We start from the raw sequence: 15645 nt of genomic DNA, 5'->3' as shown, positions 1-15645 counted from the left end.
TTTTTGGCCTCACTCTTCCTCTTCTTCTTAGGTTCTAGAACGGGAGGCTTAGGATCGGAGGGAGGAGGGGGAGGTGGCAAAGACGGGGGGACCTGCGACCCACTCGTTCCCTTTTGAGAGACTCTCGAGCTCCTCTTATTCATCAGCTTCCGTAGAGTGTCCATATCTTCTTCTTCAGAGCTGGAATCAGGTTGTGCAATTACTAGACCAAGTATGCCTGAAGTTTTGGCGGGCGTGCATTCCTCGTCCGAGAGGATGACGAGTTGCTCCTCTTGGGGTTTCTCAACTTCCTCAAGTTGAAATTGGTCTATCTCCTCATCCAACGATTGTTGCGAGGACGCTTGCTCTTCTCGGACGGTGGTTGTCTGGGAATGTGCCGAGAGAGGAATCACTGCGATAGGGCAAGTATACAGGATGATGGAGGGATCGTCTGGGAGTTCGCAGTTGGAAAGGAAGCTGGGTCGTGCCACGTCTATCCTTCTGCGCCGTTTGTCTCCTGCAATGATCGCGTTGTCAATTTCTTGGAAGTCCACTGATATAGAGTCGTATCCTAGTATCAGGTGGGCAGCTCTCACTTGTAGGTCTTCACTGACGAAGACTTCAGAGTGAAGGACACGGTTCAAGTCAGCAACGTTGCAAAGGCTGAGACGTGGGCGTATGTGTTGTTTATCTATGAAAAGAAACATCCGAGAAGACAAGCATGGTCAGATTAGTGATAAACATCAAGGCAAAAAGCAATAATGTGCAATAAAATTAAAAGCGGTAAAGGCAATGGGATTGAATCATGGGTTAGGAAATCTAACTCCTAAGGAGTCACACCTGGCTCTCCCCATTCGATTGGGTAGTGAGGACCGTCAAACCAGTTTCCTGAGGCGATGAGATAGTCGTCTTTCATGCCTTTGTTGGATTTGGGAAGACAGGAAATCAACCTAACGATGCTAGACCTGGATTTGATGTAATATCCTACATTTTGAGTTTATGGCACTCGTACATATAGGCAATGTCGTGCCATGTGAGGTTCAGACCCATTTGCTCGTTCAGAGCATCGACACAACCTAAGACTCTAAACACGTTTAGTGTGCGTTGGTCTGGGCATAACCTATGGTTGCAAAGGTATTCACTGGTCACGTTTTTCATGGGGAGGGTCATCCCACCTTCTATGAAGGCGATCATGGGAATGATGACTTTTTCCTCTCTCCTAGCGTTACCTACAGCTTCTACTGGGCAATATCTTAAGCCTACGTCATCAGGAATTTGGTATTTGGCCCTAAAACCCTCCATACCAACATTAGTATCTACTAAACACTTAAATCTACCCATTTGGTGGGAGTGAAATGAAAGTTTAAAGAAGGAAAGGGGTTTAAATGGTGGTCGATGACAGAAGCCGAGAAGGAATGAGTAAAGAAAAGTGAAAACTTACGGGAGTTGGTTATGTGATTCTTCACGAGCTTCTAGAGAGAAAAGGTAATAATTGACACTTAGATGCGATTGATTTTTGAAAGAATGAATGAAGGTATGGGTTCCTAGGCGTTTTGACGTGCGGGAGGCGGCCTCGAAATTAAAATTCTCCCGCTCAAATGTTTAGAGTCAATCCGGGTCGTTGGATGCGTATCCCATCGTTGAACGTAGGGAACATGATGTAACTTACGATCATAAATGCGTGCGTTTTGGGTTTCGAAGCGTCAGAGACGGTTTAAGGGAACGAAAGGGCCCTTACCCGTGCGGCAGTTTGCAAAACGTGTGGAGGGTGCGCTGTTTGGTTCAAAAATCTATTTCTCTCCTCGGATGGGAGGGAAAAATGAAGTTTTGAGGGGTTATTGTGAGGAATAAAAATGTTCGAACAAACGTTTGGGTTTTGGGCCTGATTGGTTAATACAAGTCTGTTTGGTCAGGGTCCATAGGCTCACAGATCGGTCCACACTATAGTGGTCTGAGGAGTTGTCTGAGGAGGAGTATATCCTCGGACAGGCCTAGCAATGGCCCTGGGACTTGCTAAACGGATTGGAGGCAGAATTCTGGAAGAACTGGTGGGTAAAAGTGTGATCCAAGTACCCTTTAGAAGCAAGAATGTGTGATAAATATCTGAGGAAAAAGTTGCTACCACCACATTAAAGGCCCATCATCTACCTCCCTAGCTACATTAATGGAGAAATGACCACTGAATAGTAGAATTCAACATTCCTATTATTATTTGAAGACTTCAAGAAGGTGGTGGATGGGATAAGTATCTCAGGGGAAGATTTGTGTGACACGTGGATGAAACAGCGAAGAAAAAGAAGAATATAAGAAGACGAGAGAAGAAAGAAGGGGGGACCTGCTGGTTAGCTGAAAAAGAACTAAGACTATAATCTTTAGTATAGAAAGAGAAGTGTTATACAAATTGTCCTCGGCTTACGTCCGAGGAGGTTTCTTTGTCATATTCATTTGTCATTTGCATAGATTGCGGCATTCTAGCATGTTGATCAAACTTCCAACATCCCAAACCTAGGTTTCAAACTCATACTCTACAAATTCTGTTGTATAAGGCTCATTGGGCCTGAGCCCATCACTTGTTTTTGGGTCTAGGTACAAATTGTGCACTTATAATAATAATAATAATAATAATAATAATAATAATAATAAGTGAAACTGAAAAAAACTCAAATTAGAATTTCAAATTAAAGTTCAAATTTTCACAATGTGTCATAAATTATTTATTTTTGAAGAGTTTTATTTCTTAATTTTAGAATCAAATGTGAGACCACATCATAAATATTCATCCAAGTGAGTTATTAAATACAAAAATCAAAGAGTCTAGAATAAATGAATGGTAAAAAAAAAAAAAGCTTCACAATAATTAAAAAAATCATTTGCACAATTGTACCTGCCTCGCATACAATTTATTACATGTGCAGTACCATCAAATGTGTTGTCAACACCTAATTTTAATTTTGAGGAAAAAATTAGTGGTAAAGAGTGTTATGATAGTTGTGAAAGAAAATATTAAAATTGTACCAAATATTATGTTGTGAAATAAGCAAAATATTAATAATGTTTTGAATATGCAGCTTGTTAACAATTAATAAAATTGATAATGATAAACATGTAAATTGAAATGAAAATGGTGACATTGAGTGACGAACCTTCTTCTTCGTAGCCATCCCCATGATTTTGATAATTTATATTTTTAACTTCTTGAGTTCTTTTTATAGCTGCAATGTAATTATAGAAAATGCTTAATTGTTGTAATTATATATAGAAAACTATGTGTTGACAACACATAGTCTTATTTTAATTATTATACAAAAGTCTTATTTTAATTATATATAGAAAACTATGTGTTGACAACACATAGTCTTATTTTAATTGTTATACATTCTAATTCAACATCAACAAACCCATCACTAATACCACCTAATCACGAGGCTAGATGAAGTCGTCGTCTTACACATATCCGTAACTTAGCACGCAATATGCCAGTTGAGCATAGGGTTATGCAAGAAGTCAGTGAGATTATAGTTTTGTATCTTTAAACATTCTTCATTGCTTGGAATCTTATTATTTTGAGAAAATCCATAGTTTTTGGCATGTTAGTTGTATGTCAATGTATACAAAATTACTAAGTTAATGTTTATAATATTAAATTTAGGTCTCCCTCCAACTATAATGGCAAATTACTTTGAGGCTAGACCAAGTCATATAAATTCTGATGTTAATAGTGGTAAGTTTTATATAATATATTTATAAAGCTCTTACCATTATTTTTTATATATAATTACACCAATTGAGCATTTTATATAATTTCATTGCAATTACAGAAAGAATTGAAGGAGTTGAAAATATTGTTGAGCAAAACCAAGGGGATGCCTACAGAGAATAAGGTTTATTACTCAATGTCACAATTTTTATTTTTAATTTCATGTTTATATCCTTCTATAGAGCTTTCACCATTATTTTCTATATATAATTACAAAAATTAAGCATTTTCTATAATTACATTGCAGCTATAGAAAGAACTCAAGAAGTTGAAAATATAAATTATGGTCAAAATTAAATGGACTAATTGCATTTCCTACCCCCCTTCTCCATCCCCATAAATAAAATCATTATTCAAATTTCTTTTGTTTTGATTGAAATGTAAAGAATCTATTTTATTGTCAAAATTATATGGATTAATATCACCCCCCTCCCCCCCTTCAATCTCCATTTTAAGAACAAAATAACCTTTTTTTTAATCGTTAATATGCAAATTTCCTTCTATCACTAATCTATTTCATTACATTCAAATGAAAACACTTTTTTTAGGTAGTTTGATCATTTTTCATGGTCCATTAAGCCTTTTATAAACATTAAACCACAATTTTGTCGTCCAAATCAAAGGACAAAATTTAGGTATAGTATCTTAGGTGCTATTCCTTAGATTCTCCTCTTAAGATTCAACCATGTGGCTACTTAACTAAAAAATACACTTCCTTCCCATGAAAAAAAATCCACATGACAGAATTTTAAAAAAGGAACCTAAGGAACAATATCTAAGTACTGTACCTAAGTCTTGCTCCCAAATCAAATAGAGGTAAAAAAAAAAAAACTAAGAGCGTAATTAATCTTATTTGGATGTTTTTAAAAAGGGAAGAGCTTGAAAGAATTTGATGGGGGTATAATACTTCCCCAAACCCTCAATTTTATTTATTTATTTTCTAATAATTCGATAGTAATAATAGGAGAAGGATATGAATCTTGAATATTACCATTGAAAACATTAAGATTCAATTAAATTAAGAAAATTTGGTTGGATCCAAATAAAATAAAATAAAATTCTCAAATTTAGCCTTATATGTCAATTTGTATTAGTTTCTTTAAAACTCGCTAATAAGGGTATATAATTGTCAATTTAGATGACTATTTTTTAGAGTAGAGAGCAAGGTTATCTTTCCCACTTGTAGTCACATAGGAGTTTGTTCCTCCAAATATTAATACTATTGTTATGGTTGATTTACCAGCCTTGGAATGATATTCATGATGATCTTTTTCTCAAAAAAAGAAAAAGAAAAAGAGATGACCATTAAGAGGGGAAGGGAATGGTCATCTTTTTTGCTTGGGGAGGTAGTTTGAGGAAGAATACCTCCTCGACTAAGTAAGGCAGAGGTCAGAAGGTTCAGTCTGCCATTAAGAGCAACCTTTTGGAAGATTCTACTGGTAAGGATGAGTATCAGGGGTGCATAGGCAATGGGGAGCTGAGAAATGTCAAAGGAAAAGCTGCTACCACCGTATTGAATGCTCTGCAGCTAATCCTTTGGCTGCATTAATATAGAGGTGATACCTAAATAGTAGCCAACAACCTTACAGCTACTCCCAAAGACTTCAAGAAGGTGATGATGGGACAAGGATAAAAGCCAATAGCTTACCCTACACGTGGAGGGTGAAGATGAAGAAAAACAGAGTATATAATAGAGAAAGATGTTCCTTATGGGGGGATCGATTTGAAAATAGAAAGAAAAACATTGCAGTACCAAGAACTGTACTTGTAACCAAATTCAAAGGAAACATATATAAGACTTAGCCTCCTCAGATTGTGCCGAGGACGATTTTCTTTGAGCAAAACCATTTTATTCTTGTTTTCTTGTCATCTAAGTTTACTACAATTATTATCTCATTCATTAGAGCCTAGTTTTCCAGGTCACTCTCTACAAATTCATTGTATTGGGCTCTTTAGGCCTAGATCCTTTTCCCTTTGGGTTTAGGCATCAAACTGCGTCCTTACACCGTCATTGTCTCAGGGTAAACTATAACTTTGGATGTATAATAAGTGTTCTAATTATGGGTTTCAGATAATTCAACTAGTAAAATTTTTTGTCATTAAATAAATAAATATGAAGTTCAAAACCTTGTTTGCACAAAAAATCAATTGGTGTATTGCCTTGATAATAAAATACAACTATCATGTAGTGAATGTCATATATTAAAAATCTATTGAATCTATATATATATATATATATATATATATATATATATATATATATATTTTTTTTTTTTTTTTTAAAAGTTTCATAATTCATTTTATTTTAATTATGTTTTTTTGGATAAACTATAGTTTTAGTTCTTAAAATATATGATAAATTCAATTTCAGCCCTTAAAAAGATTGGTCTTAAAAAGATTTTTTTTTACATGGTCCTAAAAAGATTTAAAAGGTAATAATTTAATTAGTCAATTCATTAAATTTTTTTTTTACTAACAACATGGTAAATGAAGGAGGTGGTGAAGTTTGATTCTTATTTAGGGCTGCCAACTTTGAATGGAAGGGATAAATACCATACTTTTCTTATTTAAAAGATAGAGTATGGAAAAAATTGCAAGGTTGGTAAGGCATGTTGTTATCCAAAGCAGGGAAAGAAATTCTTATAAAAGCTGTAGCCCAATCTATACCCACATACACGATGAGTATATTTCAAATTTCTTTGAAATTGTGTGATGAATTGAATAATTCATGTGCTAAGTTTTGGTAAGGACAAGTAGGCAATGAAAGAAAAATTCATTGGAAGAGTTGGGATAAATTAGCAGCTTCTAAAATGGAGGTGGTATGGGATTCTGGGATCTAAGAGCGTTTAATTTAGCGATGTTGGCTAAACAAGGGTGGAGGATGATTCAAGGGACTGATTCTTTATTATCTAAGTGTTTCAAAGCACGGTATTTTCCCCAATCATCTGTTCTTGATGCTAAAGAATCTCCGGGTTGTTCTTATGTTTGGAGGAGTTTGGTGGCTGCCTTACCTATTCTTAAAGCTGGATATTGTTGGAGGGTTGGCAATGGGAGCTCAATTAGGGTGGTTGATGATAGGTGGATCCCGAATCATCCTACAAATAAGGTGCTACATCCTAATCATGACTTAATGGCTGAGATGGTTGTATCAGGTTTGATTAATCCGGAGATAAATGCATGGAGGTATGACATGATTCGTTCAAGTTTCCATCGGGATGACGCTGAAGCAATATGTAGAATTCAGCTTAGCAGAAGATGTGTTGTTGATTCTATTATATGGAGCTATAATAATAATGGATATTTTTCTGTTATGTCAGCTTACAAGGTGGCAAGGAGGATACAAGGGGAGGATAGGGCAGAATCATCAAATACTAGTGCAGGAAAGAAGGTATGGCAAGTATTGTGGAATCTGAAACTTCCCAAAAAAATTAAAGTCTTTGGTTGGGGGGCTTGTATTGATATTTTGCCCACAAAAGCTAATTTGGTCTAGAGGAGAGTACTATCGGAAGCCAAATGTCCATGCAATCCATGCAATTTGGGAGTGTGCTGCGGTGCAAGATATTTGGGCAGGGGAGCTGTCGAAAATTACAGAAGAGATGCATAGCTTCCACTGATGCGATGCAACTTATGGAATATTTAATTGGCAGGTTGATGACAGAGGAAATGGAGCTATTCTGGATTTAAGCTTGGATTATATGGAACCAGCAAAACCGAGTGGTGTTTGGTGGAAATCTGATGGACCGGAGGAACTTGAATAAGAAAGCAGAGGAGTATTTGACAGAATATAAATTAAACCTCCACCATCTTCTGGCAGCCTCCACCATCTTCTGTTTATAAATTAAACTTCAATGCAGCCATTTTTTTAGACCTGGATAGGATTGGTGTGGGAGTAATTATTTGAGATGAGCATGGCCAGGTTATGGCAGCAATGACAGCAAGTGGTCCAAAGGTGAGCTCTAGTATGGAAGTAGAATTATTGGCATGTAGAAGATCAATGGAATTTGCTGTAGATGCTGGATTCAACAAGCTGATTATAGAGGGAGATAATGTAAATGTTATGCAAGCCATTTCATCGACAAGGATAGATTGTTCTCTACTAGGCTATGTGGTGGATGACATTTGCCACTTGGTTTATTTTTTGGAGTGGGCTAGCATTAGCACTATTAGAAGGGATGGGAATAAGGTTGCACATGCTCTTGCTCAGCATGCTAGGAATTCTTTAGATAATGATGTGTATTGGATGGGAGATTCCCCTCCACCTGCTGTGGAGGCGTTGATTCATGATGTTTTGCTATTGTGATTTTATGAATGAATGACCCCTTTTAAAAAAAAAAAAAAAAACCTAAATTGCTGATGCAACATCTTATTTGAACCAATATACCATTCTTTAGTTGAGGTGACACCATTAAACATTATTTTTTTTTCTCTTTCTCTCTCTTTTTTCTCGCATAGTTTTGTGAAACCAATTTTTTTTTAATAGTTGCAAATGCCACATATAATGACTGATGTACAGTAAGGGTCCGTTTGGATAGAACTTATTGCTGAAAACTGAAAACTGAAAACACTGTAGCAAAATAATTTTAAAATGTGTGAATAGTACCGCGGGACCCATTTTTAATGAAAAAGTTGCTAAAAAGTGAAATTTGTGGGTCCGTGAACAGTGCACGAATGCACTGTTCACTGAAAATTGGGTCAACACTTGCGGCTGGAGGAAAAAAAAAAAAAAAAAAAATTGAAAACGCAGACGCAGGAATAAGTGCAATCCAAACGCCCTCTAAATATGATATAAGTGATATAGCCATGTGAAATTATGATATACTACTCATAGCTTGATATTTCAGTAAACTGTAAAATAAGTTTTTTTTTTTTTTTTTTGAAAAAAAAGTTGTGTAAGTTGTGTGCATTGTTGTTATTGTTTTTTGTTTTGATTTTTTTATGTGGAATTTTTTTATTCATTAAAATGGTAACGTGGGTTTTTTTTTTTTTTTTTTGGTCACAGTTTACAATAAGATCCAAAACGAAAATTTATTGAAAAACTAAAGAATTAAATTAAAATTTTCAAAATATATAAACTAAAATTAAAACACCCAAAATATAGGAATTAGAAAAGTGTTTTTTTCTCCTAAAAGTTTGCATAATAAATTCACAAAAAAAAATTCTTATTGTCCAATTTCTAAAATCAACCTAACAAAGAATCCAATTAATTTCTATAACTTCGATTCTAAGATTATATTTGAACTTAAACCCAAAACAATATTAAAACGAAACGGTATAATTAGCATCTTACAACACAACAACCCGAAGCTTCAATTAGCTAAGTTTTTATGGGTCTTTTGGTGGCCCATTGGTGGTGGGGTCAGTGTGTTTTAATTTGGGTGATTTGGGAGGTGTTTGGTAGAGGAGTTTGAGTTATATTATTTGAGTATTTTTTATATATGTGTAGGTGAAAAAACGTGTGAAAAAATGCGAGAAAAAGTATGTAATATTGTTTAAAATGTGTAATTGTGAGTTAGAACTCAGCCTTGGCTAGCTACGTAGTTGGAATTTTTAATGTACGCTTGGTGACGGTGTGATGGAAATTCAGGCATGGTTGTATCAACTATGGAATATTACAGTGGACCGTGGACGTGAAAATAAGCCATCATCATCATGGGTGTCTCATGCTGGAGATGAAAAGAAGAAGAAAAGAAAAAAGGGAGAAGAGCAAAGAGAAGACAAACAAATTGAACAAATACAACACAAGACATTTTATTATTATTGTCAATATTTCCCTAAAACATTTGGCCTTTTGATAAAAGCACTTCACTCACAAGATTATTTAAATTGATGGATGAAGAACCAAGTGGATCAGTTGCATCTTCGGCCAATTTTTTCCACTCCAAGGCCTTTTTCTTCATTTTTTTACCCTTGTCTTCTTCCATCAACTCTCTCACAGTCTTCTCCACTTCTTCTCTCTTGGCATCATTATTGATCTCCATGCCAATGCCCCATTCATTGCAAGTATACTTGCAATTTGTTTGTTGATCTGCAATGAATGGGCAACAAAGCATTGGCATTCCTGCACACAAACTTTCACTAATTGAATTCCACCCACAATGTGTTAAGAACCCTCCAACAGAAGGGTGATTTAGCACTTTTTCTTGAGGGCACCAACTAATTATTAGAGATCTTTCTTTCGTTTCTATCTCGAATTCAAGTGGTGAAGTCCCTAATTCTCCAACAACTAAATCAGGCCTAATTACCCACAAAAATGGTTGTTTACTATTTGTAAGTCCCCAACCAAACTCAATTAACTGTAATGGTGTCATAACAGCTACGCTGCCAAAATTCACATATAACACTGAGTTAGGTGGCTTAGAATTAAGCCAATTGAGGCAATGAGTTTCTTCCTTCCATAAACTATACCCAATTGATTCCAAAGGGTCATTGGGCAATTGATTGAGTAGTGGTTGGAGAGGACCAATGGCATATACATGAGAAAACATGGTTGAGAGAGCATCCAAAACTTCTTGCTCTAACACGTCGAATGTTTGAACAATAACTTTTGAAGCTTCAAGAGCTCTCTTCGCTGTTTCGATTATAAGATTAAGGATAACATCATTTGGATCAATGGTTCGAACATAACTTGGTAGATCCTTTAGACAAATGGGTCTCATACCTGGAATCCAATCTATAACAGTGTCTAGATACCCATTTGTTAAATAGCTTTCATCTGCATGATAAAGAATGTTTTTAGCTCAAAAAAAAGTGATCAATCATAATAAAATAATGCAAAAATTTTATAGGATTTTGCATTCTTTTTTACCTTTAAGTGGTATGACACCTTTGTCCTTGAGGGGAGGAAAACATGTAAAACTCATTACACTGCAAGCAGCCATAGAGAAGCACATTACAATAGGGACTTTGAGTTCCTGAGCAGCCATAACGGTGAAGGGCATGAAACCATCTGAGATAATACAAGTCACTGGAGGAATGTTTGATGTTGCATTGTTGAGTTTTGAAAGGAGGTGAGAAAATGGAGCCAAAAAGTTTTTCATAATGGAATCACAAAGAGAATGAAGGTCTTGGGTGGCATCGGGATCCATGGGAGGGAGGCTGTCTGGAATAGTTTTAAATCGAAAGTCAGGCAAGCCATCTAAGGAGTTAGGACCATTAGTTTTCAGAAAACGTTGGTGATTAAACTCAGTGTTGACAAAGGTTATATGAAAACCTCTATGATGAAGAAGCTTTGAAAACTTTAGCATTGCCTTTATGTGGCTTTGAGCTGGGAATGGAATACAAACTGCGTGAGGCTTATCTGCTACAACTGTCTTCATATCCATTTCCTTTTCCGTTTCGTGTGTGCGCATATGCATTTTTGTGTGCGTGTATCTAAACTGCAGTTTCATCTTAAATACTGAATATTTCTGTCAACTTTTAAATTTGAATAGTGATTCGCTGACACACTTCTTTATTATAGTAGCTACTTTTTTGTTTTTATTTGATTTGATTTGATTTTTTTATTTTGAAAAACTGATTGGATTTGATTTGGTTTGATTTGGGGTGGCCCACTTCTTTATTTAGGTAGTAGCCATTTGGGTACAATTTTGGCTACAAGCGAAGACAACCAACTATCATTCTCTTTAATTTCCTTGACGATTAGGTGTATGGTCGAATCAAACTTTATTGTCAAAAAAACTCCAACTCAACGTTATATGTAAGAATCACTTTACTTCCTGTTAACATGCAATACATATGGACTTCAGGTCCATCTCAGTCATCATCATTTTTTATTTTTTATTTTTTATTTTTTTCTCTGAAAAATATCTTAGTCATTTTGTATGGCACTAAGGCATATTCTACCTCCTAATAAAAAGGGTTTTATTAATATGTGCTCTTAGGATACATATTAAATTTTTTATTTTTAAAAATATTATTTTAAAAATTAAAAAAATTGTCAATATTTTTTCAATTTTTGAAAAAATATTTATAAAAATGATTAATTATTATGTGCCTTTAGAACAAATATTAGCAAAATCTATATAAAAATACTCATTTATATTTTATTACTTAAGAAATATAATACATCTATTCAGTATTTCTATCAGTTTCAACTAATATAAAATCTATTCGTCTCTCTTGGTTAATCACAATCACCATTATTATCCCTGTCGTTGGGCATGGTTGAGTCTAGCTGTCAGCCAATTGGACTTGTTTTGGGTATGTGAAAAATGCTCTATCTCAATTCCAAAAAGTAATGACTGGTAGGCTTGGGTTGATATTTTGGTATTTGGGGGAGGACTTTTTGAAGAGTACCATCAGCATTAATCATCCAATGTATATCTGTAGGGTGGAGGATTCCTTCAAGTGGCGTTTTAGTCCTGTCAGACCTTAGGAAAAAAGTCCTCCCCCAAATACCAAAATGTCATTGTCAGTTTGTTTGTCCTTTACTAATATAATTGGTATCAGAGCCACCATAAGCCTCGTAACCAATTTCACCCTCCTTTGATCAGTATACTTTGATTATTGTCCTGATTAGTATGCTCTGTGATTTACAGTTGCCACAATAAGTGGATCCTCTATATTTATCACATCAGAATACTAGATTTGATAATTAAGTAGAACACTAAGGGATTGTTCTCAAAGTTTCAAAGAACCTATTTTTCCTGAGTCATCTTATGGACGCGTGAGCTTAAAAGTGGCGTTTTAGTCCTGTTAGACCTTAGGAAAACAGTTCTCCTTTTTAGAAACTATCATGGCCAGTTCATTCTCAGCAGTTATAGGTACCATTACAACTACGTGTGATCTTTCCCTTCATAAATCCACTGCAAATAGACTAGACTACTTGTATGAAATCTCTCATGTACCTGAAGATAGTAAAATTCCTATTACTGATTTCCCTATTGTAAATCCTTACACTGTTTTTTATAAATCTCAAAATACCTTCAAAAAATCCATAAAAAAGTTTTTAGGTCATTCTCATCATTCTAGTGTAAAAGAATATGTCCAAGCTTCTAAGTTTGACCAGTTCAACATTCCAGCTAGTGAAAAAGAAAATTTTATCACTCTTGCCCTTCCCTGAGAGTTTGTAATTCCATGGCAAAAATAAGAATACACTCACCTCCATTCCGGTGCAGTAAGACTGGCACTCACCTTCCATGGCAGAAAAAGATTCCCTATAGCTTCTAGAATTTCTCTTCTTGATTCTAGATTTTTGGAATACCATAATGCAGTTATAGGAACCGTCCAAACTACTCTCAATGCGGGAATAGTCTTTGTCACCCTTTTCTCCAATTTTAACATGTCTCTTAAAGACCCTCACCTTTGTGATGCTCTTAAAGTCCAAGTTCAGATCACAGGAGCTTCACAAGTGCATGATACTTTTGCAGCCACACTCCATTATCAGCTTACCTACAAACTCCAAAATCATGCTTTCGACATAGCTATACCAGAGATAGCCTAGTCTAATGATGCTCTTTAATCCAAGTTGACCCATGCATGACACCTATGTGCACATTTGTTCCAAGACAATTGAATAAAGAGCAGATGACAAAACTCTTTCCAGAATCATGGATTACAAAATATGAGAATCTTCATCAGGCGGCCCAGCCAATCCAGTCCAACACTCCTTTCTTCATCAAAAAACAAAATGGTGAAGTTGAAGTTAGGTTTTTGGCAGCTACACCAGAAAAAGATGAAGTAACAGTCTTTCCTACTCAAATGGCTATGATCCAGCCAGTCTCATATGAAGGTCTTGAGAGCCTTCAAATCAAAGCATTTCGAGAAGATGGAAAACCTTGCTATGAAGGAAAATCATCCTCTGGCCATCTATGGTGGGATGTTTTTGACTGTGCTGATTGTTAAGAAGAAGAAGTCGTTGAAGAAAAGCAGAAAAGACGAAAGAAAAAGTCTTCCCAGTAGCTTCTTAAAGAAAGATATGAGGCAGGAGATCCAGAAGTTGACCTCCTTGGAAAACCTTGTGGAAAGTTTGATTACTATGTCCTCTATTCCAGAACCAAAAAGCAAAAAACTCCATCCCTTTCCCCATGCAGAGAAAATCCTGATCAAAACCAACAAAACCAGAAATCACCACTAATTCCGTATTATCAAAAAGTCCTCCCCCAAATACCAAAATGTCAACCCAAGCCTACCAGTCAAACCCATACACAATAGACCAAACCCATTACTTCAGTGTAATGGGCCAGTGAACCAAGAAATTCATTATGAATGATTGTGAAAAAATCTTCTAAAGTGTTGCACTATGCTGCTTGTCTTTGCCTGTATTCGCCAAGATTAATCCACCATTGTCTCAATCTTCCTGTAAGAAGATCATGGAAGCTTATTAATGGCATATATTACTAAGATACTATAGAAAATAACATGAAAGTATGGAATAGAACATAGAACGAGATACAACAAACTGAGGGGTATTATTAGATTAAACAAGCTTTTTACAGGACTCAAAGAAATAAACTGGGAAATATTACATAAGGTTTTCTTTTTTCTTGCTAACTCTCTCTAACTCTGCCAATCTAAGGAAGCAAGAGGCTTATTTATAGGCAATAATTTACAAAAATATTTTACATTCAGAAGATAATCTTTGAGTTGTAAGGGCCGGCTTGTTCTTGACATTTGTCCAAAGGAGTGGGGGTCCTGGGATTGGAGTGACAAATGTCCTCTGGAAGCAAGGGTGCCAGTGCAGTAGATATTCTCCTCCGGATATATTGCTAACAAGAGACAAATATGTTGTGGAAAAAGGAGAAGAAAGTCTTGCAAAATTGGCAGTTGTGATCATAAGGCAATAAATACGGCAAACCTATTATAGGGAAAGTAAGAAAGTCCACAAAAGTGGCTTTGTTGAAAAGTCCACAAAAGTGGCTTCTGACTCTTTTTTTTTTTTTTTGAATATATATATATATATCTTTAGTCGTTCCACCCAACTCTACCTTGATTTCCCTGATTGAGAGATTCTGCCATTGTGAGGGAATAGTGACAAGATATTCAAGACACGTCCACATATGTGTGAAGAGTATCATCAGCATTAGTCACCCAATATATATTTGTAGGGTGGAGGATTCCTTCTACCCGAACATCATTTTTGGAATTTAACTTGGCTACTATACATGCAGAAGTAATTTTGTGACCAAAACGGGGGTGTTCTATTTTGGGATACTTGAACCATTGGCCATCATGAGCATCATTTTTCAAAATTTTAGACCAGAATTTGTGAAAATATTTATTTTCACGAGGGAAAATGTATAAGTAAAATTCTAGTTCGAAATGGAGGCACAAGTAGAACTCATTGAGTAAGTACCACATGTAGAGGTACTGTACAACAGTCCAATTTGTTAGCCAAAATGCAAATGGAGTTTTCCATGGTTGTTCAATGCCTGGGAAAATGGCAAGGAAATGACGTTGATGCTCTTTGAGGTAATCATGAAGGACTCTAAGGATTCTTTTAGATCTGGCTTGAAGGATCAAGGTCTTTATTTGGTCTTTTATTTCTGGGGAAAGTGTTTCTATCATATTAAGAATATCATTAGGGGCTGCTGTAGAAGGGCCTGAGGATGAGGATGGATCTGTTATTGGATATACACATAAAAGTGGAAGAATTATTGTGGTATGAAGGACTGGAGGCTTTCTAGAAAGGTAATCAGTGATAAGGTTATCTGTATCTTTGATGTGTTTGACTTGGAAAGACTATTGTGAAAACCAATTTGACCATTTGAGTAACTGAGGACGTGGGAGTATTTTTCTTTTGAATTGGAGCATTTTAGGAAAAGAAGACATGTCCATTTCCACAAGAAAGTTGTGGCCAAGGAGGTGAAACTGGAACTTTTTAATTCCATATTTGTTTGCCAGGATTTCTTTGAAAGTAGAATGGTAGTGAAGCTCTGAAGGCTTGAATGCACCGCTTTTATATCCACAAA

General features: G+C 35.7%; 1 protein-coding gene and 1 pseudogene across 1 annotated transcript; both read right to left on the bottom strand.

Moving 5' to 3' along the window:
* LOC142643143 (protein LURP-one-related 6-like) overlaps positions 1–15645 on the bottom strand; it is a 45622-nt pseudogene that overhangs the window by 13465 nt on the left and 16512 nt on the right.
* LOC142642650 (7-deoxyloganetin glucosyltransferase-like) lies at positions 9460–11095 on the bottom strand. The gene is made up of 2 exons (XM_075817049.1): positions 10542–11095; positions 9460–10448 (listed from the first exon to the last, which is right to left on the bottom strand). The coding sequence occupies exons 1-2, from the start codon at positions 11089–11091 to the stop codon at positions 9508–9510; spliced, it is 1491 nt and encodes a 496-aa protein (XP_075673164.1). The 5' UTR covers positions 11092–11095; the 3' UTR covers positions 9460–9507.

Source organism: Castanea sativa, chromosome 7, assembly GCF_040712315.1.
Source record: "Castanea sativa cultivar Marrone di Chiusa Pesio chromosome 7, ASM4071231v1".
Lineage (NCBI taxonomy): Eukaryota > Viridiplantae > Streptophyta > Magnoliopsida > Fagales > Fagaceae > Castanea > Castanea sativa.
Note: the sequence above shows the minus strand (reverse complement) of the source record. Positions and strands in the feature narration are given on the sequence as shown.

Excerpts from the sequence above, each read along its gene's own strand:
- LOC142642650 (XM_075817049.1), bottom strand. The coding sequence starts at position 11,091 with ATGCATATGCGCACACACGAAACGGAAAAGGAAATGGATATGAAGACA. Across the intron at positions 10,449-10,541 it reads AGGTGTCATACCACTTAAAG|ATGAAAGCTATTTAACAAAT; the intron begins GTAAAAAAGAAT and ends TTTATCATGCAG.